The sequence below is a fragment of the Scomber japonicus genome, chromosome 6, assembly GCF_027409825.1.
Source record: "Scomber japonicus isolate fScoJap1 chromosome 6, fScoJap1.pri, whole genome shotgun sequence".
NCBI lineage: Eukaryota > Metazoa > Chordata > Actinopteri > Scombriformes > Scombridae > Scomber > Scomber japonicus.
This window is the reverse complement of record NC_070583.1, coordinates 464154-489424: the sequence shown is the minus strand read 5'-3', so window position 1 is coordinate 489424 and position 25271 is coordinate 464154. Positions and strand designations below refer to the sequence as shown.

General features: G+C 39.9%; 1 protein-coding gene across 1 annotated transcript in view; it reads right to left on the bottom strand.

The window, feature by feature from the left end:
- Positions 1 to 25271, bottom strand: part of efhd1 (EF-hand domain family, member D1) — a 41069-nt gene that overhangs the window by 1601 nt on the left and 14197 nt on the right. The window contains exons 2-3 of the mRNA XM_053320433.1: positions 9467 to 9614; positions 2910 to 3044 (exon numbers count right to left, since the gene is read on the bottom strand). Of these exons, the coding sequence (XP_053176408.1) occupies positions 2910 to 3044; positions 9467 to 9614 (283 nt within the window). The remainder of the gene's footprint in view (positions 1 to 2909; positions 3045 to 9466; positions 9615 to 25271) is intronic.

The following is a 25271-nucleotide window of genomic DNA, read 5'->3' as shown; positions in this document are numbered from 1 at the left end:
ATAAACAGGCTGTTGGACTGGTGATGAAATACTGTGACTGTTACTCTGATAAAGATGATAGACATTTTGGTCTGACAACTACTTGTGTTTTTATAACTGAAGAAGTTTATTGTAATTGACAGTTTAGCAATTCTGACATTTTTAAATGTGTGAATTGTTGGTCATGTTGGGTTTGTTTAGATTAAAGCTCTGAAATATGTTATACACAGGTTACATTCCTCAGGTCATAATGCCCAATACTGCAGTTACTCCAATATGGCAGACTGGCAGATGCTGTGTGATGGAAGGAATAACACCAGGAGCTCCTCTTCAGACTCTCCGTCCTGTCCTCATCAGTGGCTTTGAGTACAGCAGGCGCCACAAAAGCAGACAAACCATACTGAATTACACTTTGCATGCTGCTACTTTGTCACTACTGATCATAAACCTTACATGGTGTCATTATTGTTATTGTTTCTGAATTTGATTTGCTTTTGATCTATTGTCTTCAGTTTGTTATAAACTGAAGGGGCAGTAAACCACAGTTGAGATGTTAAAACAGAACTGTAATACATCAATGTGTACGACAGTGGAGTTTAGTTTTCATTTCAACTTCAGTGTAGATTGTACAGATACAGATACAATTGACCTTTTTTTGTCCAGATGGTTACAGCAAGAAGAGAAAGCTGTGCAATACTGCTCACCAATAAACTTGACATGATTTGAGGTTATATTCATGCTTCATCCATTTCAACATTATCCTTTGTAACACTGTAGATAACACTGGCTTAGTCCACTACTGCTTAGAGTGTAATTCAATCGCTGACCATACACAAGTGAAATGTAAATTGATGTACTGTTTACCACAAAACAGAAAACTTACGGTGTTTCACAATTCTGTTATTAGTCAATGAAGCAGATCCACACATCATTTTTTGAAGAATATGTGTTTACTCATTAATGAATAATAGGCTAAACAATAACTTCTGAACATAAATTATTATAAATGATTAATTAAACATGTTAGGAGTCTACTGAACAGGACTGAGTTGCCTTTGATCTCTAAATGATGCATGTTCCTGTAAATATGGGGTGCATGTTGCTGCAGATGTCAGAGGTAGGTATGGCATGGCAGTTGAGCATCATGATGGCCCTGCTGCATCATCAGAGCATCAGAAACCAGCCCTGGCCTCAGGTCCAAAAGGCTCCTTCCAGGGTCAAGTCTTGAGGCAGGCTCTGTAAAAGATGAACAACACGTACACTGAAAAGTAAATCATGATGTAGACACACTGGAAAAACTAGCGTTTCACACTATGTTGATATTTTACAATTGACTTCAAATGGATAGAAACAGATGATACAAACCTGTTTCTTCTCATCTGAGCAGCTCACACCGGCTCCTCTGAGGAGGCAGACACTCTGCCGCTGCCTCAGCAGACATGATGCTGCTACTGCTGCCCTTAACAAAACCAAAATCAAACTATCAGTTATGAAGAGAGCAGCAACAATTATAATATAACATTATAATTTTATAAGGAACAAACTTAGCATTAGCTACCTTAGAGACAGTTGATGAACCAGACTCTGGCTACATTACATTAGCAACACACATCTTGGTCAATATTTTCACAATTGCACAAAAACCCAAATGTCTGTTTGCCAGCAGTGCTCATAAAATCCAACAGAAATGATCAATGTGAAGTTGTTAGCTTGGCTACTATGTTCAGCTTGTTAATTTTCAACTACTAGCAGTTAGCTAACGTTAGCATCGGAAAGCTAATAACTGTTACACTACTTTAGAAATACGTTACTAATACGTTACTCTCGCTTGTATTACTTACTTCGTTACTTGACGTCACAACGGTCCGTTGTGTCCTGAGTCAGCTGTTTCATCACGGATGGAAAGTGCTTCACTGAAAACAGGCAGGTAGAGGAGGAGGAGCGGACGGAGGGGGAGGCGAGCGGAAAGGGGGGGGATGTACCCCTTAGCTAGTTTTGTTTTGGTTGCACGCAGTCCAGAGCTGCAACGTCTAGCAGTGAAATTCAAATCGCATTTAGCCCCTTTAACTGATGAAATATATTTCACATTACTTATGTAAACACTTCCATGACTTCAGAGAGCAGCTCATCTGCTTTATCAGATCTATGCATTAGATCAACCTTTTATTCTGTGGAGAGTTTGGACTCATTGTTCATAAAAAAGGAAAGTCAAAATATTTTGAATTGAAACATTTGAATGGTTGCTAAAAGTAAAAAAAAAAATACAAGAAATACTTAATAATTGTACATAAAGTGTTATTAAGTTAAAGAGAAATAAGAATGTTATGTTTGGACTGGGCAGATTGGATTACATGTGTATGTTTCAACATTTCCTGACAGACCTCACAGTATAAACTGTACAGTCACTATCTGATTACTACTACATAGATAATAAAGCATCACAATGTTGCACTCTGTCAGATTTATGGCTCTATTGTGTCATTCTGATGGCAGCAACACTATAGGGTAACCAAGGTAACCAGGCTAACTTGGCTAGTGCAGCTAGCATACATCCATGAGCATGCTACAGTTAAGTTCAGATTCACTTTAATGGTCATTCTCATGCATTTCCATACATAAAAACTAAATAATGTTTCGCTTAAAATAAAATAGAATAAAAAAAAGAGGATACAAGGCAAGACATTGTAAGATTTTCTAAAATAAGTATTATAAATAAATAAGCTAAGAATCAATAAATAGGCTAAGAATCAAAATAAGGTGACTTCTCTAAAGTGCAAGTGCTTCACTTCATTTCAGCTGCTAAAACGTTCTGGGTGGAACATGTGCTCCAGAACAATTGTTATTCAACTATTTTGACAGTAACTGTTTGGGTCACAGAGCATATCAAATCACATTTACTGTTACAACCCTCGTACAAAGTGTCATCATACCTTAGCTTCAAAGAAGTCTTTGGCCCCCATCACTCCCTCAGTGGAGACGTTGATCTCAGACAGCCTGGCCAATGCCATCAAACCACTCTCCTCCTGCAGCTCGCCAGCTGCTGCCCTGCGGAAGATCAGCAGGAACTGCAAGAAGATTAGCAGATATTCAGTCACTTCTACAGGTCACATCTCCACAGTCATCCTGCACATTTGTCTTTACTGTGTCCACCAGAGCTTCACCACACTCTAACATCACGTGGAGCAAAACTCCCATCATGATTCTAGTTAACAACACCTGCACACCAGCTGGATCTGTGATGCTCAATACATGAAATCACCCCAGAAGAAGAAGATGGATGAGGACCACCAGTAATTCTTCAACTCAGCTTTTGTTCTGATTCTGGCTGCAGTCAATCAGCAGAAAATTCATCTTCAACTATTTTGATAAGTGAATAATCATTTGATCATTTTCAAGCAAAAATGATGGTTCAGGGTTGGCTTGTCTTACAACTGATATCATCTTGGACACCTTGGAAACTGTAATGCATACTGTAGGGTCCTCAGTGTCAATCAAAAGTAGTAATAAGACACTAACATCTATCTAGGTCCGATGAGCAGTTGTCTTTACTAATTCAGGGAGTGAATTAATGTATGATTGAACAGTAACAATTTATTGCCTCAAACAATATACACAATATACACCTCAAACAATATACACAATAATAGACAATATTGTAATTCTTTTGAAAAGAATTGAAAATAACAAATCAACAGAAATAGTCCGTTATGGAAATGGAAACCCTCAGAATGAAATGTCCTTTAGTTTACTGATTGTTCCTTTAATCCACATGTATTCCTTATGATTACATAGTTGTTTGTGTTGCATCTGTTCCAAGAGTTCACTACCATTACTACTACTACCTGGGTCGGTTCATTAGTGTTTGTGTCTCATCTATAACCCACTTAAACGGTTTCTCATCATTAATAGCTTGACAGAAGGTGTTTTCCTCTCGCTCACAGTTGGACTTCTATTAAAAGAGCAACTTATTAGCATTGTTACATGAACATTCATCTGACTTGTATGACCATTTTGCTGTTTCATACCAGGAAATGCTCGTTTGTTGTTTGCATGCTCGCACATCTACTGTGTTGAGAGAGCTGCTGCAGTGAAAAGGAAGAGATCACGTAGCCCCCTCAACATAACAGGCGCACCAGTGTATAAGCGCCCCCTTGAGGGAACAACATGTAAGTACACCTGTAAATCACATATATGGGTTTTGTAGTCTTAACATCCAAGTGGGTTACAAATATTTTTAAATATTTTCTGAAATTTTATAGACAAACTATTTATTAATTTAATAAAAATATTAAATCAGTGACATCTGCCTTTATTGTGAATGTTTTTTCAAGACAGACTTTTCAAATTGTGAACATGTTCTTAAATTAAAAATTAAAATATTGACCTGTGGGCCCCGGTTCAGGCTACAGTCACTCCCCTCCTCCAAGATCATATAATTCCATGCAAATGTATTTAAAGACCGTGTAAAGTGAAAATGTATTTGTGTTCTGAGTTAGTCACATCACAGACAGATGTGTTATTAACCATCCTTCCAAATTTGAATGCTATAAAAATTGTCTACTTAGACATAATTGTCTAAGTATGTAAAATTATCTTTTAAAATCATGAAAAATCAAGCACTTCTCTGTGCTGTCAAACACTGGGGGCGTGTCTGCTGAAGGCGCTGGAAACACACCCACGCGCGGAAGGAGGCCACCTCCGTGTAACATAGCAACAGTAGCAATGGACGCTAGCGCTAACAGCATTGCAATGACCCAGCCCTACATGTTTGAGCCATCAGAGCCAGACACTGACTCGGAGTCAGACAATGAACATGCACAATCTCGTGCCTCACAGTCTGCAACAGAATGGTAATGTATGTCTCCTATTTATGCAAGTTAGCAATATGTATTACTGACTAGGGATGATCCCGTCTACAGTTAGCCGAGTTAGCCGCCGAGCTAGCAACCGAGTTACGCTCCCACTGACTATTATAGCCTAGCTAAAAACGTTAGGGTTTCATGTAATGAAGAATTGTGATTGTTTTGTCTGTTCACAGATTAAACACTTGATTTTTATTACTGTTTCGTTAATTTAATTACTCCTTTTGTTTATACCTAATAAAGGTAGTACTAGTATTTGTTTCTAAGAGTGTAGTGGGTGGTAAACCCAAGTAAATTCAGTTTGTCCAGCTTTGAAAGGAGGCATTTTACTCGTTTTTTCAGATCACACTATTCAACAAATGTGGGGAAACGCATTAGGTAACTAATTAGACTACAAAAAAGTTAAATATAACACTAGCCTGTTTCACTTAGTCAGTTACTTACCTGTCTTCTGATTAATTTGTGGATTTCTGAATGTCATCATTATAACACACAGGCTGAATAAGACAATATGCTTCAACTGATTAGGTCATTTTGCTGAACCAGGCTTCATACTGAACTGACAACTGAAATGGTTAACATTTGTCACACTGTGATTAAAAATGTACTTGTGCAGGTGCACATGTGGAGAATGCAGAACAATGCCCACAGAGGTTGAACATGTCTGCTGCAAGGAGCTGAATGCTGTATGTAAATGAAAACTGTTTTTCACAATAATAATTCAAATAATGAATACATAAGCAGCAGCATACTAGATGTCTAGCACTAAAACACCTATTACACATATTCCTATAGGTTCAGAGTAGATGTGGAGAGCTGCCTGAAGAGCCACGCTGCATGACTCTTCATCCAGGCTTGGAGCCGGTCTGCCTGAACCCCTACTCCCTGCAGAATGCCCTAAACATTTATCAGGCAGACCATGGACCACTGGCGGAAAAGGAAAGATCTGGGTAACATAGACAATATAATATTTGTTTTACTGATTTCGGATATTTATAAATTACACTTGTGTTGATCAAATGACATGCCTTTCAAAGACAGGTAAGGTTTAGTACCCGGGAATAAACTTACATCATTTATACAATCATATTATAGTTGACTAATGTATACAGTGTATTTCATTTACACTTAAAGCACATGAGTGATGCTTGACTGTATCCATTTTAATCCTTCATCTTCCTGAGCTATATATAAACTCTCATGTTGGACAGATAAATACTAGTTCATTCTGGAGCTGTTTTTCACTACATAGTAAATCAACCAACATGTACATCACCTTGATATATAGATGTATAATCTGAATGCACATGATTGGACATTTATACAAGCAATCACTAGATTATTATTATTAGTTCTGTAAATGTAGCTGTGTGGTCGTGGAAATTCCTTGGAATAAAAAAACTGCTGTCCATTTTCTTGTCCATCCATTTAGCCAATATGATGAGGTAGACTGCAGGTTGATGAATCAAACTCATCTTCCGAGGTCCCAATCTGTAAGACATGACAAAAATGTGGAGGGAAAGGCTTTTTGTTTATTACATCAATCAAACAAATAAGTTCAGTTTGGTTTCAGATAGGTTCTTCTAAAAGACAACACATGTCAATAATGTTTTGTGAAAGACAGCTCCAGTGTCAAATTTGATTACACAGAGGACAACATACCAAAAGTAAACATACATAAAAATACAAATCAAAGTATTTTTCTACATTTTTTATTACAGGCGTTCTCGCTACCTGGCCTACAGGAGTTTTGTGTCCTGGTGCTGGGGATACCTGGGAAAGGACAACCGGGTTGTCATCCCCTCCTGTGTTGTCCTCCGCATTCATCAGGAGTACCCTGATGAAGATGGGGAATACACAGGTTTTAAACCTCCCCTTTAGATTGTTTTATTATTTATAGTTTATTGCTTACATATATTGTTATTTGTTTATAAAATGTGTCCAATATAAAATAAATGTATTATTGAGTAATGATTTATTTGTGTGTGTCACAACCTACTTCTTTTACAATGGAGGCTGGTGGAGCTCTGGTCCTGAGATTGGCTGAGGCAGGAGTAGGCTTGGGCGGTATAAAGGTGTTGTAGTATACCAAGGTGCTTTCTGAGTGCTTCATACTGTTATAGTGGTTTAATTTCAAATGTTTTAGTCACCACGGAAATTAGTCTCCAGAAATGTGTAATAAATACCATACACCAAGGTAAATGTCTGGAAGCTATGAAGGCTTGAAAAAAATATATATACCGCCCAAGTCTAGGCACAAGGTAAGTCACAGGAACAGTGGCTGCCAGATATGCTGGAGGAAGACACTGAGACCTGTACATGGGAAAAGAAAACAGGAATAAGGAAAAGAGACATTAGGCTGTCATCATGAACACTGCATACATACATACATACAACATACCTCGTGGGTACCTCGGAAGCCACTTTGACGCTCATTTTAGGTGTCCCTCGGTCCATGTTTTACATTACACACAAACGTAAAACCTCAGTCTACATATAATTCCTTGTCATAGCTATATTGGTGCACATAAAATATTACCTGTCGGTTATCATTGTGTTGTCAGATGGATGATGCTCAGGGAATACGGCCAAATTATGTCACGTTTACATGCATGCTAACATTACACGGGCATGACAGGGTGCATGATGTAAAATCACTTTCAGGATTTGCACATTCAGCAAAATGCATTTAATTGCCTAAATGTACAGTATTATAACTTATAAGCACATAACGTTACTTACACTCTCTGACAGGCACATAATGCCGGTGGCGGTGATGATGGCACCTGCTGTCGGCGGGACGAGAGGACGTAAGCCGGGGAGGGAGACGGTCGGTGGCGGTGATATATGCACCTGCTGTCGGCGGGACGAGAGGACGTAAGCCGGGGAGGGAGACGGTCGGTGGCGGACACGTAATGCCAGTAGCACCTGCTGCCGGCGGGACGAGAGGACGTAAGCCGGGGAGGGAGGCGGTCGGTACGGCCCCTCTAACCAGACACAACGGACTGCTCAAAAATCCAGACTTCCAGTGAAGATGCACACACGAGGAGGAGACATGACTAGTTAGTTAGCTAGCTGAAAATTACCTTAATTGCTGCTATCCAAAACGCGAGAGCGAGCTGGAAAACGACTGAGGCTAATGCGCTGAATGTATTTATACTGCAACAGCAGCAGGGGCGGGTTTAACGCGGCGGAGATTTCAGACCCGCCTACTAAATCCTGAACACAGAAATCTGGAAACACAGTGTGTGAAGTCTAGCTCCACAATTCAAATCTAAATGGTTGAAATGCTTTTTTACACCTTTTTTAGAAATACATTTATGACCTATTTAATGTGTTTAGAAGAAAATGTCTGAATTCACTTTACACTGTCTTTAAGAATGTTCAATATGCAAGCCAAAATAATATCCAAATCTGAATTTGACTTGAGGCCATTTTACCAGACAATGCACTCATGATGGAGGAGCCATGCTGAAGCTTTTATCAGTTCAGTTTAAAATAAACCGTAGAGGCCCCTGAGAGCCTGGGGTCCAGAGGCAGTTGAACCCTTTGTCTGGTTGGTAAACCAGCTCTGGACAAGACTTCTTTTAAGCTTACAAACTGTTCCTGTCCAGTGTGTAGGTTGTAACAGGTGGATCATCTTAAATGACTATTTTAACATACATGGAAACACAGTATCATTTAAAGCATGCTGTGCACTTATAGTACAGGTTTTATAGCCATCTGCTGCACAGCTGCACACATTAACATTTGAACTTTAGACAACAGTCTAAACTTAAGCCATTATTATCTTTAATATGTGTGTGTTCCACATTGTGGTGGCCGCTTCAGTTGCTGTCCACCAGTGTTAGTCATTTTTCTTACTTTTTCTTTACACAAACATTTTCAGATAAATAACACATAGTCTTTTGCGTTCACATAGTACACTTTATTTCATTACACAGGTTTTGTTTTCTAATTTGGATGAACACAATTTAGTTAACATTCTGTCTTTTGGTCTTTTCTGACAAAGGGCCGGAAAGAGAGCCTCCTATGGACCGCCCACAGGAAGTGGGAAGCAGCCATCTTGAAGATGGGGAAGAGGGGAAGGCTGGAAAAACACCAGAGCCTAAAGTTTCTGTTATATTTGTTAATGGACTATTTATTTTGAAATATTATTTATTTTCTTGGTAGATAGGTTTGAGTTAACTTAGTTGGTTAATTTAGTTTATTATAGATGATTTGAGGGTTTAATTGTTAGTCAGTGTCCCCCTTATGTGTCTGTGTTGGACTAGTCCACTTGTATATCACCCCTGTGTTTCACTTGTTAGTTAGGCTAGTTTTGATTGTGTTGCCTTACACTGAAGCCTTAGATTGATTATTGTTTAGTTGATCTCAGGTTTTTGGGCCCATTTTTTGTTTTTTTTCTAGTTGATAATTACTTTTGTAACCCTCTTGGATTTTTGGCTTTAATTAAAAATGTTTCCTTTTTACACCGGTGTCCTTTGTCTACCTGCTTGGTCCCTGACACACATACAGGGTTCAGTAGTGCTGCATATGTGGGTATTTCATGTACAGTAGGTCTTTGTATTTACAGCTGATGATGAACCATGATGTGTGACCTTGATATATAAAATCACTCCCACCTCTCTGAAGCTCAGTTTGCCGTCAAAGTCTTCATCCACCTCTTTGATCATGTTCTTGAGACCCAGGTGGGTCTGCGGAGCTCCCAGCTTCTCCATCATCAGCTTCAGCTCCATCAGGTCGATGAAGCCGTCTTTACCAGTGTCATACCTACAAAGCAAAAAACCCATTCAGCATTAGGTCCAACCAACAATCCACTCCAGTATCCTATAAAAAGACACACTGACCTGAAACCCACAGCAATACAGAGTTTTTTTGCAATTCACTTTTCCTCTGTCTACAAATTCTGCTTCTTAGGTATTGCTCTTAATGCCACAAAATCTGAACACCCATCTCACATCTGCATGTTGAGCTAATGAAGTTTCTTACAAGACTAGCAACCATCTCCTCTTCTGCCATGAATGTCATGCTGGATCACTGCATCCAATCACAGCTTCAGAATGTAGACCTTTTTTTTCCTCATAAAGCTCTCACCTCTGTCTCGGCTGCACGTGACTGTGAGAGATTCAAGCAAGCCAGTCAGACAGCTGTTATCATCAACTGGATGAGCCAATGGCAAAGCTCACAGTGGCTTATGTCTGATAGGAAGAGTATTTATAGAAGCTTTCAGCAGCTGTGTGTGTGTGTGTGTGTGTGTGTGTGTGTGTGTGAGAGTGTGTGAACACATACTGAAGTTCCAAGCCTGCTGACCCCAGAGTGAGATAATCTGTTCAGGCCAGAAACCGAGCCATTGTTTCATTTCGTTCCTCAAAAAGGCCATGAGGGCCCTTCTCCCTCTCTGCTGTTTAAAAAGAGCTTTCATTTAGCTGTTAACTGGGGAACAATCAGCTTTACATGACATCATCCAATCCAAGATTAAAAGTCTCTGTGAAACCTTAAACCTCCCCCCAAAAAACAACATGTAGAGTAAAATGAAGACACTTCTAGCACCCTAACATTATTTGTAGTATTTTAGCTATATTGACAACTATGATGTATTATCCTCAATAAGAATACTTTTGTTTGATCTAGTGGAAATACATAATACCTGAAAATGCTGATCCCAGGAACTGAGAATCCAAACCGGATCAGTACTGTTGACACTACTAATCAGATCAGATGTCAGCTAAATTTGACCATTACACATTAAAAACGGTTCCCTGCTCTTTTATGTGTAACATTATTGCCTTTATTAAGCTTCTTTCTGCATGTAATTCATTATAAATGAATTTTAATGTGAAAGGAGTGGGAAGCCTTTACTGTGACAGAGCTGTTTGTGCCATTCGAGGTAACACTGCCAAAGATTTTTCATCATGAGGTTGATTTCTTTAATGATATGATTAACTTCAATGACTCAGAAAATAATGATTCATCATATTAATGACTAAACTTGTAGCAACATGGTGGAGCTACATTGTTTAGCAGGACAGGTTTGGTTTTGGAGACGTGGATGGATGGATGGATGGATTGCACACAAACGCACAATGGAAAGTGTTTTGGTGGACAGATGCAGAAACATGTAATTATGCTGAGAGAAGCCTTTTCCTTTACCTGCCCCAGGAACACAGAGGACAGTGAGTGCAGCTTTGTTTATCACTGCAGCTCGGTCTGTCTGTCAGGCCTGTGTTCATACACAACAACAGCAACCAACAGCAGGAACTGTGTGTGTTACATAGAGCTGCAAATAATCATTATCTGTATTATCCATTCATCTGTTCATTGTTTTCATGATTAATCAACTAGTTGTTTGGTCTTTAAAATGTCAGAAAAGGGTGAAATGCCAATGACTGTTTCCCAAAACTCAAGGTGACATCTTCAAATGTCTCAACCAACAGTCCACAATCCAAACACATTCTGTTTACTGTCACAGAGGACTAATGAAACCGGAAAATATTAACAGAAAATCTGGAATCAGATCTGAATTTCTTTTCTTTTTGTTCACTCTTCAAAACAAGTAATCAATTATCAAAATAGTTAGATTTCCAGTTGAGTCTGGAATCTCCAACCTCAAAATCCAAGATGATCATTATGTAACAGTTTTGATTGTCACGTAATCTCCATCCTCTACTACTGGGTTTTAAAAATGGCGCTTATTTTGGTGCTTTCTGTTGACATCACATACCGTTTTGAGTAAATCCAATCAGCACCGAGTCAACCTCAATCCCCACCCAGGAATTTTTCAGGGCTGCATTGAGTACATACCTCCTTCAGGCGGATCCTGCTATGGAGACATGCCTCAACGGTCACAGCCCCCTAAATGACCCTGAAGTTCCTGCAGTGGAAACGGCCCTTAACACTGCTTAGTTCTGGTGAGTTGTGCTAAACTTTGATTCCTATTATTTAAGAGTTTAGGCTAGGCCTGTATGTTACTGAGTCAACCAAAGTGAGTCCACACATATGCTTGTTTCTAACAGTAATATAACAAGTGCATTAGTGAGTGTGTTACATTGTGTCCATGATGTGTGTGATGCCTGATGTGAACACAGAGAGAGGAGTGGACAAACAGAGCAAAGAGAAGAGTGGAAGCTAGCATTCTTGGCTAATTAAACACATTAGGTAAGTTTAAATTACGAAAACACAGAAGATGCTCAACAAATATTTTAAATATCTTAATACCGTAAATTCCGGACTATAAGCCGCTACTTTTTTCCCACACTTTGAACACTGCGGCTTTTACTATGGTGCGGCTAATGCATGTTTTTTTTTTTCGTGGGTGTTGTTACGTACTTTATTTTTTCACTTTGCTTCATGTTTGATACACGTTGTTGTCCGACTCGTTCATAGGAGGGAACGGGAGAGTTTGCTCAGTAGGCTCAGGGCTGTACAGTGCGACAGTTTTCGTCGCATTTGCGAATAAAAATCATCCTGTGCGAAGAGAAATATGTAAACACTCGCACATGTGCGAATGAGCTGCGCAGGCAGGCATCATGCACTGAGAAAAGTACTGTAGTATAAAAAAAGTAGTATTTGTGTTGGTAGAACTGCTCAATGGGAGTTGTAGTTCTAAGTGTATACTGTGCATGTCATTTCAAATATTTAAGAACTACATACAGTGGTCCCTCGCTATAACGCAGTTCACTTTCCGCGGTCATTTTTGTGTCATTTTTTCAATGTAATTTTTTTAGCGGAAAAAGACGCTCCAGCGGAGCAGCGCCAGGACACAGAGGCGCATTGAGAGGAAATGTGAGATAAGCGCGAGTCACTATTAATAATTTCTAATGTGTCCAACCTCGTAGGTTGATCGTTAAAAGTGAATTTGTTATTTCTAAAAGCCATCATAATCATTTATATGATGAATTGCATCGTTTACTGTATATTTGTATACACTGTAGTATATACAAATATATATATATATATATATATATATATATATATATATATATATATATATATATATATATATATATATATTTGAGTGTTTTAACAAGAGAAACTGTGAGAAAATGTTAATACCTGACTGATAAAAGTGTATAAGGTGTGTACTGAGGGGTTTAAAAGCCTTAAAAATCCATGGTGATTGTACAAAAAATAAAGCTGACTATTTCGCGGTTTTAGCCTATTGTGAGTTATTTTTAGAACGTAACTCCCGTGGGTAACTAGGGACTACTGTATATATTTCCCGGGTTCTGAACTTTCCCGGGAAACTATACGAACACAAACTCTTCTGTCAAACTACGCCAGCATCAAAATGAAACGCTATTTTCCCGTGGTAACGGTAAACTCGACCGGCCAAAATGACGATAGCCAGGAGAAAAGAGGACGTCTTTTGGAGGAGTCGTCTGTCGCTACAGCAAATAACGTTATGGACGGGAACTCGTCAACACTGAATGCTTCACCGTCAGACTGCACCGTCTCTTCGGACAACCGCACAAAGATTTACCGTTTCAACCCGCAGTGGTTAAAAGACTTCCCATGGCTTCTTTACGATCAGTAAAAAAAAGCTATGTTTTGTAAGTACTGCATGGAGGCAGGGGAAACGTTAGCTGGGAAGACCCCATACGTCACAGGTAATACTATATTTAAACGTGACAATGTTTCAAAACATGCCACCACAAAAAGACACATTACCTGCAGAGACGCACACCTTGCCTCTAGTCAGCCGGCCCGCGCAGGGACAGTCCCTGCTGCTGTCAACAAACAACTAAAAACCATGAACGAGGAAATATTGAAAGAAATGAAAATAAAGATGAACATCGCTTATTGCATTGCAAAGGAGGAGCTTCCATTTACAAAATTTGGCCCATTGATATTGCTCCACAAGAAGAACGGCGTAAACATAAGTGCAACATATGACAATCATGTGCGCTGTGCTGAAATGATCGGGCAAATAGCGGACGGAATGAAATGTGAACTCGCTACTCAAGTCAAGCACGCACATTACCTCTCCGTTATGATCGATGGAGACACGGACGTTTCAACAAAAGAGTGTGAAGTGGTGTATGTTCGGCTCATTGAAGACGGGAAACCAGTGAATAAACTTGTCGGGCAGCAAGAAGTACAGCACGCTCATGCAAAAGGTAAGTTGTCGCTCCTGTAACTGTTTTTTTCACGGTTTCTGTTGTACAAAGCTATTGGATTTGTTTTAATGTAATGCATCAATTAATTAATCTAAGGCATACTGGAGGCCACAAAAGCAACATTTGATGACCTGGGTCCAGATACCAAAGGCTGGATGAAGAAGCTGGATCAATTTGGAGCTGATGGAGCTGCAGTTAACATGGGGCACCAGAGAGGAGTTATTTCTCTTTTAAAAGGAGAAATTGGGGATCATGTGATTCCACTTCACTGCATGGCTCACAGGTAGGTGTAATTCTGTGATAGTCTTACAGTGTTGACTGTGCAGCCTGTCTGCCTCCTCACATCATTTTTCCTCACCTTTTCTCTTTTTAAATTGTTATTTAGATTAGAGCTTGCAGTCCTCACCCTCCAGAAAAAGGAGCCTATGGTGGCCAAGGTGTATGAGTTGCTGCACCTTGTGTGGAAGACCTACCATTACAGCCCAAAGTCGAGGAGAGAGCTGCAGGCCTTGGGAACGGAACTTGGGGTGAACATTTGTAACCCATCGACTGTGAGAGGAACACGCTGGGTCCCACATATTCAGCGAGCCTTGCATGTTCTGCTCAAGCCACCCGAGACAGGGGATCATGCTGAGGACAGTGGCCAGTATGCAGCAACATTACAACATATGAACCACCTTGCTGCCTCTGCTACCTCTGCTGATGTGCAAGGGAGGGCAAGAAAAGTAACTATTTTATTTTTTATTTCAATTATTTAATGTTTTGAATGCTGTTAATAATTGTATGTAAATGACTCAATTCAAATTCCGACTTAATTCTTAATTGCTTGCTGTTTAGGTCAAGGCCGAGATGGAACTTGCACACTTTTGTGCATTCAGCCATTTTTTGGCAGATATGTTCCATGAGCTAGGAAGACTTAGCTGCACTCTTCAAAAAAATGACCTGATTCTCCCAAAAGCCACATCTGAGCTCCAGAGAACAGTGATTGAGTTGGAGGGCATGAAAGTGAGGCCAAAAAGAGGTGGAATGTTAGAGAAGTTCACTGCATGCACCCAGAAAGTGACAGGGAAAGTCAAATTTCAGGTTTGTGAGGAAGGAATGGCAGGCCTGTACAGTGTTCTGACAGTAAATGTATTAATATTTAATATTTTAAATTATTTTCTTCAGTAATGAATATCTTGTAAAATTTTGATATTACTATTGAATGAGGGATTGCACATGATATTAAAAAAAACTTAATATTATTTATATCTGTATTACATTTTTCCAGGGAGTGGAGCTGAAAGGTGATGGTGCCAACCTTGCATTGAACAGCAAACATGTAGAAACAGCTGTGGATATCGCTGTGGGAGAACTCAAGTCTCGCTTTAGGAGTTTGCTCACAGAGTCTGAAGATCAAGCCTCTAATGCAGTCAAATGCTTCAGGGTGTTCAACCACGACGCCTGGCCTGAAAGTCAAATCCAGCTGTTGGATTATGGCATTGAACAGGTTGATGTCCTCCTGAAGCATTTTGGTGACGTCCTTAAAAAGTGAGTAGATTATGACTTTAAATCAGTCTACTTTAAATCAATATACTTCTAACTACCTCTCCTTATATTCACAATTCTCACTCCCCCACATCACATTTATTTTCATAGAGGAGGGTGCAACACTAACAAAGTGCAGGAGGAGTGGCAGAATCTGAAGGTCCTTGTTGCCAGCACCTTCAGCGACAAGGACTACCTAGCCCTGTGGCAGACTCTTCTGACAAAAGAACCATACAAACATGACTTCGAGGTATGTCAACAATGATATCTCTAATATTAGTCTAATATGTTCAAACAGAACCTGCATACATACAACTTACACATAGTTGCTGTTTTACAGAACATCCTGCACTTGGTGGAAACCATGCTGCTGCTTCCAATCTCCTCTGCCCAGTGTGAGAGAGGTTTCTCTGCACAGAATAGAATCAAAAATTCTGTGCGGAGCTGTGTTCATGTCTCCACCACAGAAGATCTTATTCGTATCAGCACTGAGGGAGGTCCATTGGAAACGTTCGACCCAACAAATGCTGCAATCCATTGGCTTTCCTCATCTAAACGTTCCAGGCGGCCAAACTACAAGGAGTGGCCACAGTCTGTGTCTCAAATTTAAGTCTGATGTTGTGATGTTGTTGTTCTGTTGTTGTTGTACTGTTAAAGAACCTGTTCTTATTGCTTTTTAACAAATCATTTCTGATATCAAATAACAACAATAAACATCTTAACGGTCCACCCGGGTGTGCTACTGAATTTTTCTTTGTGCTACTAAAATTTTTAACTTGCTAGCACCAGTGCTACCACTTGAAAAAGTAAGCGTACAGCCCTGAGGCTACAATGACAGGTGTGAATGAGGTAGATTACTCCAGTAAAAGTAAGACTTAGTTTAATGACTTAGAAGTCACCAAATGACTTACTTTAATGAATTTCCTTAGTTTATATAATGCAGATTTGTAAAATATTACTTTTATGAGTCACAGTCACAGACAATAAACTTACCATTTGATAATTGTGGTAGCAGCGGTATATATTGTCCATGGACATAGATTGATTGCACGCAATTGGGGGGGGGGGGGGGCACCTGCGGCTTAAAATCCGGTGCGGCTTGTACAAGTACAAAATTGATTTTCCTTCTAAAATTAGAGCTTTTAATCAGGTGCGCTCTGTAGTCCGGAATTTACAGTAATTATTTTAAAGTGAATATGAGACAAAATAGCCTATCCGTCCCTCACTTTCACCAACCTGCACCGCTATCCTGGTAAACACCCTGATCACATCTCGTCTGGACTACTGTAACTCTCTCCTCTTTGGTCTTCCACGGAAATCTCTCCACAAACTCCAACTTGTACAGAACGCAGCCGCTCGTATCATAACCAGAACTCCCTTCATTGAACACATCACTCCTGCCTTGCAGCAACTTCACTGGCTCCCTATCAAATCCCGCATTGACTTTAAGATTCTACTCCTCACATTCAAGATCCTACACAACCTGGCACCAACATATCTCTCTGAACTTATTCACATCTACACACCTTCACGAACTCTCCGATCCTCCTCTGCCAACCAGCTCTTTGCTCCATCTGCCAACTTAACCACCATGGGGTCAAGAGCTTTCAGCCGATCAGCCCCCCGCCTATGGAACTCTCTCCCACCTGACATTCGCACTTCAGACTCTGTCTCCACCTTTAAATCCCGCCTGAAAACGCACCTATTCAGAGTGGCCTACTCTATCTCCCATTAACCATGCAATCTTGGACTTCCGGTATGGCGGCGCACTAGGTGGACACACACCTCCCTCCTCAGTAAAATCTTTGCCATGAAACTCACTCTCAAGTAAACGTTTGCAACTAAAACTTGGTGTTATCTGTGCTTAAAAGTGCCAATATGTCGACTGCACCAATTAAACCCGGCAAGGGTCGCGGTAAACCGTCACAACCTAAAATTGACTTCGGGCCAACTAAACAAAGTGGAGAAGCTAAAGCTCAAGCTAGCGCTTTGGCTGAGGAGCCCATTAACACCGAAGAAGGATCAAGCCACGCGCCCGTTCTCGAAGCAATCAAACAGATGCAAGCCGACTTCTCCAACAGGTTAGACGGCGTACTGACAGCAATTGACGGTATGAGAAAAGAGGTCGGAGTACAACGTCTTGAAAAGGAAAACAGGGATATGGAGGACAAAGTGATTGACTTGGAAACGAGGTCCAGGAGGAATAATTTGAGATTGGTGAATCTACCGGAGAAGGTGCAGGGATCCGATACCTGCTCCTTTCTGGAAACCTGGATTCCGGAGACGCTTGACATCCCCCAGCTGAAGTCGAGACCATTTCTGGAAAGAGCTCACCGTATCGGCCCAAGACAAGACCCAAATGCCCCCCCAAGGACCCTCATCATGAAATTTATAAACGACAGGGAAAAGGCAATGGTGATGACAGCGACTAAAGTCAAAAAACAAATTCCTTGGGAGAGTATTCTGAGTTATAGTTGTATCTTAAAATTGCAAAGCCACAGGAGCCCCTTAATATTTAAATTTCTCTGTATGAGCACATTTGACAGAGCAGCGTTTTTCTTGGCAAAACAATTACTACTATATATTTTTTTTCTTCTTAATGGAGGGAGGGTTAAATGTTAAAATAGGAGGAGATAAACTATAAAGGACCATTCCTCAATTTTTGTGGACTGGTCATCAGCACTACCGGAGTGTGTAATAGGGAGTGAGGGGAATCAGCCACTGTGCTTAGGGGTTTGTGTTCAAATGTTGATGCAGTTTAAAGCATCTGTTTCTCTTGTAATGTTCTGGTGTTTTAAAGGTACATTTCTATTTTCTTCCATGAGGAGACAATTCATATCAAGCAGCTATGACCAGTGTTTTAGGAATTAAGATGTCATCGTGGAACTGTAGAGGGCTACAGAAACTTAAAAAGGTTAAACAAGTGATGGGAAGGTTAAAAGACATGCAATCCCAAATAATTTTTCTCCAAGAAACTCACCTAGCTGGAAAAGAGGACCTAAAGATTAAAAGAAGGTGGCGAGGAGAGGTGTTTTCAGCACCATTTACCTCCCAGGCGAGAGGGGTTTTAACTTTAGTACACAAGTCCGTCCCCCTCAAGGTTCATAAAGTAATAGCGGATAGGATGGGAAGATATCTGATTGTTCAAGGCACCCTTTTTACAGAACCTCTAAACTTAGTCAATGTCTATGCTCCAAATAAGGATGAACTAGGCTTTTTTAGTAACTTATTTTGCACCCTGGCATCGCTTACTGGCCACTATATTTTAGCAGGAGACTTCAATTGTACTCTTAATCCTAATATAGATAAATCATCACATTTAGACAAATCTCATAGCCGGAGTAGGGAAACCATCCTTCAGTTTGCTAGGGAATTGAATCTTAAGGATATATGGAGAGACAGAACCCTGGAGTATCAACATATTCTTGTTTCTCTAGCACACACAATTCTTATTCACGAATAGATTATTTTCTAATCTCAGCGAGTCTCTGTTATAAAGTGAAAGGTTGTGATTATGGCAGTATTCTTATATCGGATCATGCCCCAGCCAACTTGGTTTATATGGACCCAGGGCTGGTTCGTGACCCCCCCAAATGGAAATTTAAGCAAGAATGGCTGAAGGACAAAGACTTGATGGAATACCTTGAAAAACAAATTACTGATTACTTTGAATTGAATACTTCAGAAACATCCTCCTGCATTAGATGGGAAGCATTCAAAGCCTTCATCAGAGGTCACATTATCAATTTCACAAGCTCAAAATCCAAGAAGGCCAAACAGAAGCTACTAATACTAGAATCAAAAATTAAAGCAACTGAGAATATATACTTTCAGAATCCCTGTCCCAAGCTACACCAAAGTTTGATACTGTTAAGAGCTCAATATAACGAAATCTCAGCCTCAAAAGCCACAGCTAATTTACTAAAACTTAAACAATCTGTTTTCGACCAAGGGGAGAAATCAGGTAAAATTCTGGCTTGGCGTATAAAACAAATTCAATTAGAACAATCAATTACAGTTTTAAAAAATGATAGAGGAGAAACGATATCTGACCCCACTGCAATAAATGATTCCTTTAGGGTCTATTATGAAAGACTTTATAGCTCTGAAGTAGCCCGAGATGAACTAGATCCCAATTTTTTTTTCATTTTTGAATAACATAAATATCCCCAAAATAGGAGAGGAGGAGATCTTGAAACTTGGGGCAAACCTGACTTTGGAAGAAATCTCGGAAGCAATAACTTGTATGAAGTCTGGAAAGGCCGCAGGGCCAGATGGTCTTCCTATTGATATTTACAAACATTTTTTATCCAAATTAAAGGTTCCCCTTTTGGAAATGTTTTCTGAATTGGGGAAAATTGGGGATACTCCCACCTACCCTTAGAGGGGCCCTAATCACCCTTCTCCCAAAACCTGGAAAATCAAACGATAAGTGTGAAAATTTGCGTCCAATTAGTCTTTTGAATTCGGACCTAAAGATACTTTGTAAAATTCTCGCAAAGAGACTTGAACGCCTTTTGCCAGATATTATCAAGGAAGATCAAAATGGATTCATGGTTGGGCGACAGGGATTCCATAATGTCAGAAGGGTCTTAAACATCTTGCATGAACAAAGAGGGTCGCCTGATACAGCTTTCTTGGCATTAGATGCCGAGAAAGCCTTTGATAGGGTAGAATGGCCCTATCTGCTCGAACTACTTGGTCGTTTCGGTTTGGGAGAGGGATTCTGCAAGTGGGTTAAGCTCCTATATAATGACCCATATGCAGAAATAATTACCAACAATATTATCTCAAAACCAATAAAGATATTGGTTGCAGACAAGGCTGCCCGCTATCTCCCCTTTTATTTGTAATTGCAATTGAGCCACTTGCTATTGCTATAAGGGACCATGCAATGATCTCGGGTATAGAAATTGGAAGGTTCGACCATCGAATAGCCCTGTATGCGGATGATGTGATGATGAATCTGGAAAAATCTATCCCATCCATTTTAGATCTTATTAGTAACTTTGGCGCTATTTCTGGCTACAAGATTAATAAATCAAAATCCTCCATAATGCTTTTAAACTCAGCAGAAAGGATGAACCCACCTAAACACACGTACCACTTCAGGAATGTGAATAAATTTACTTATCTAGGCATTCAAATCGTTCCGAAATTGGAGGATGTGGCGGACTATAATTATAATCCAATTATGACTGACATATCCAACTCAGTGGAAAGATGGTCGAGCCTCCAAATTTCACTGATTGGAAGAATAAATATACTAAAAATGAATGTTCTCCCTAAGGTTCTATATTTGTTCCAGAATATCCCTCTGCCACCGCCAGCAGGCTTTTTCTCTAAAATAAAAAAACTGTTTAACCAATTTTTATGGAACAATAGACGTCCCAGACTCCGTCTATCCCTTTTATACTTGCCCTTTGACAGAGGAGGGTTACAGTGCCCCAATATGCTTTGGTATTATTGGGCAACCCAATTAAGGACTATCATGTTCTATTATACTTCAGAAAAGGCCCCCTCATGGAGAAATATTGAATCGCTCTATCTTAAGCTTCCACTTCCTGCATATATCTACTCTGATAAATATAATAAACTTAAAAAGACCACTCTTAATCCTATAGTTAAAAACATGATTTGTATTCTACATGTGACACGAAGATATTTAAAAGAAAATTCCTCCCTCTCTATTTTTAGCCCAATCTGGGGCAACAACTTTTTTGCTCCTGGTAGGGCGGATGGTGGCTTTAAGTTATGGGCAGACTTGGGGTTGGGACTGATCAGAGATGTTTTCGGGGGGGATGGAAATTTTCTAAGCTTCAATCAACTAGCCCTTAAGTTTAAAATCCCCCAAAAACATTTTTTCAAATACTTACAACTTAGGAGTTTTATTAGGTCCTATAATAAAGACTTTACACATACACCCCCATTGTCCACATTAGAGAAAATCCTATCTAAAAACCCCTATACTAAAGGTATGATATCTGAATTTTATAACTTGCTGTTGGCATCATCTATGGATACCTCTACTACTAGGCTTATTGCATGGAGCTCGGACTTGCAGGAGGAAGTGACAGTGGAGCAATGGAGCACAGCTTGTAAGGCAGCCCAATCTCAGACGAGCAACACACGTCTTAAATTACTGCAATTTAATTGGCTGATGAGGGTGTACATTACACCAGAAAAACTCAACAAATTTAATAGGCAAATCCCTGACCTCTGCAATAAATGCAGAGAAGATAAGGGCACATTGTTCCACTGTCTATGGTCATGTCCAAAAATAAGTGAATTTTGGGAAGAGGTTAGAGCCTTACTTCAGAAGATTTTATCAACAAGGCTAGCTATGGAACCCAAACTCTTTCTTCTGGGCTTATATCCTGCAGGTCTTCATAAATATAGGAATATTACAGGTTAAGAGAGTGATAGCTCTATCATGGAAGAAGTTTGGCAAGCCGAGCATCATGCAATGGTTCAAAGAAATGTCTATGTGTTTACCACTGGAAAAAATTACATACACTTTAAGAGATAAGCAGGAAGTATTTCAGAAAGTGTGGGGGGGTTACATTGGGTATATTAAGAACAATGATCTGTCTGACCTACTGAACGAAATAGGGACAGAATAACTATTCCCTGTACAGGACCACAATCATATGCTGTACTCTGAACCTGACTCTCGTCACCTCATGGACTCAAATGCCAATTTTGAATGTACCTAATGTTTGGTTGTCTGTTTATCGTTAAACGTGTATGTTGATGATTTTTGTATAACTATCGAAAAATTTCAATAAATATATTGTTGAAAAAAAAAACTATGCAATCTTCATTCTTGTTTATTTATTATATTAATGCACTTCGTTCATATTTATTCTTCTTTATTCTTTATCTCTGCACTAAATGTTACCTGATTTGTATTGTTTGATGTACTGTTGTTGTGTTATATGTGCCTTGTAAGGTGACCTTGAGTGCTTTGAAAGGCGCCTTTAAATAAAATGCATTATTATTATTATTATTATTGCTTCATCCTGTTAATAACTGTGTGAAACTTACAGACAATTCAATCAATGCTCTGCATTTCTTCTGCTCATTATCATGATCAAACAGCCTGCTGTTAACATAGCCTATTTAGAGACAATTCTAAATAATCTACTTTAAAAGACAAATACATCATGTTGTAATTCACATGATTGTCGTGTAGGTGGGATGCTAAGCAGAAGATGACTTGAACGTGTTCTTGAGCAAGCTCCAGCCATTAGGAGACAGCTGGATGGTGCAGCCAACATTTGATTCTGACATGGAAGAACCCTCTGAGTCCTAAAATCTGCTAATGCACTGAAGAAAAGATTATTACAGCATCCTCTGTGAAATCAGTCAACCAAGGAAGACACAGAGTTGACATGCAACCTGAAAATAAAAATGACGTGTGAGTTAGGGTTGGAAGACAAATTCATTGATTGACTGTAACCCTGGAGATGACTGAATGAGGAGATGCTGGCAGTGCCAAAAAGAGTGGAGTTATGACGGGGATGGAGATGATGACCAGTACCTCAACGGCTGGAGAAGGGGCAAATGCACCACCTCCTGCTCCCAAACAAATTCATCTTGCAGGTCTGCTTGGAAAAGAACAGACCTCCACTGCAGTCCCTCAGAGAATTCATCCACACACTGAACCGAACTGCATTCAGATCTGCTTGCATGGTGACAGGACAATCAGGCTTGATGACTTCTGCTGTCAAAGGGCGCCAGAGAATATATATGACTACATGTGTTGCTAGCACTCCCTCTGAGAGTATTCAGTGTGGCTGGCAATACTGTCACTCCACTGAGATCCTCCAACTCCAATAAACCAGACAAAGTGGATATGTTGGTTTTCCTGGCAAGAAACATGAAGACTGAACAATAAACCAGCATGATTGATATGCTAATTCACTGAAGCAGCACATTGAGCAGTGATAGCAATACAGTACACACAGAGAAACACAGGGGATAAGTAAACAGGGTCAACTGTAAAATAAAAAAAGACTCTTTTTTTGGCAGGGGTTCTAACTAAAGCACATAGTTTAGACTCTTAAGCCCAATTTCCACTGAGTCCGTCAGCGGCGCGTTACAGCTGCGCCGCAGTCACCGGAGCTGATAGGTAACACTATAATCAATGAGAGTATCTCCACCAGGAACGTTTCAGCAGCGTGTCAGCAACGTCTCAGCAGCGGCTCCCGCGCCGCAGCGCTATCAATAGGTAGCATTTCTATTTTTGACGGAGCCGTTGCCAACTCGCGACAAGCTCAACAGAGCAGATTGCACCAGACAGGAAGTCCGACACTGAATCGGCACAATAAAACTTCCGTTTTTCAAAATAAAACAACCCGTGCAGCCTCCCGATCGTATTTCAGCAACAAACAGGAATAAAACAGACAGATAAAGACTCCATCTAGCTACGTAGCCTACTGACAGATGGGATAAGCACAAAAATCAAAGAAAATTACCAAATCAACCAAAATTGAGCAAGTTAACAAAATATGGGCCATTTAGTTGTGCTGCTACTACAGTAATTACTGTAGACTTAAGGCACTCATTCGGATTTGATTGGGCTGCCGTAATTACTGTATTAACAGTGCAACTTCATGGATGTAAACTCTGACCTCGAATGTTAAAGATGTTAAAGACACATACTTTGTATACTTCACTGTGGTACACTGAGTAAACAACTTCCAATGTGATCAGAGGAGATACTGTCTGCATACTTACTGCATTAACAGCAATGCATGGCATGGACTGCAGAAAAACATAGGAGCATTACATCACTCTTACTCACACACAGCAATGTTCACTTAATTAGTGTGTATGGGTATGTGACAGCTGCTCCACCAACTGATCATCATGGCCATGATTCCCGAGCACCTGATGGACACAGAAAATGAAAAGACGACTGGCTGAGTGTAGACTAGAGTAGTTGTATTAAACTAACTGTGATTGAAATGACTGCAGCTAATTATAAAGGCACTGATTACAGCCAGAGGGAGGGCCTCTTCTCTTGGCACAGCATTCCTGTACTGGGAACACAAAGGCGTGGACTTGTTTGGCTCTTCTTTCTGGGAGCACTGGAATGCCAGAGGCACACAAAGCAGGGTGTTCCCCTGCTGCCATCCTGCCAATGAGCAGAGTGGGCATCAGTGCCATGGACACACAGGAATGTCTTTTATCAGACAGTCCCTCATCTACAATGCTTTTTCTTGTTTATCCATCAAGGTTTTCTATGACTTAACACAGTACAAACTGAATAAAGTTGTTCTTTATGGTTTACTGTGCCTTTGCCGTTAGGTGTTAGCTTGCCAAGTTCTTGTTACAAATGCCTGTATTTATACAAAACATGTAAAAGCTTATCATAAACATTTTCTAATATTTTAGCATGCTAACAAAACAGTAGGAAAACAAAGCTACCATAGCATCAGAATATTAGCAAACAAACATTTTCATGTAATACTGCACACAGATTAGCTTGCTAGCTAGCTACTTCCTGTTTTCACCTCACCTATTTCTCTGAGAAACTTTGTCCTATAGTAGGCTAATGTATTTGCCTGACTAATGGAAGTATTCCCTTATTGAAATTAGCTATTTAGGGTGACACAACACTATCTTAAAATGTGTTTATTGTCCCTATTTAAAAAGGAGCATTGTCAAAATGAACAACCATTAGCATACCTTTAGTAAGCTTTTTCTAACTAGCTACCATTAGCCTTCCACTGGACAGCTAATGACAGATGTGTGACTGCAACGTTGGTTGTGTGAA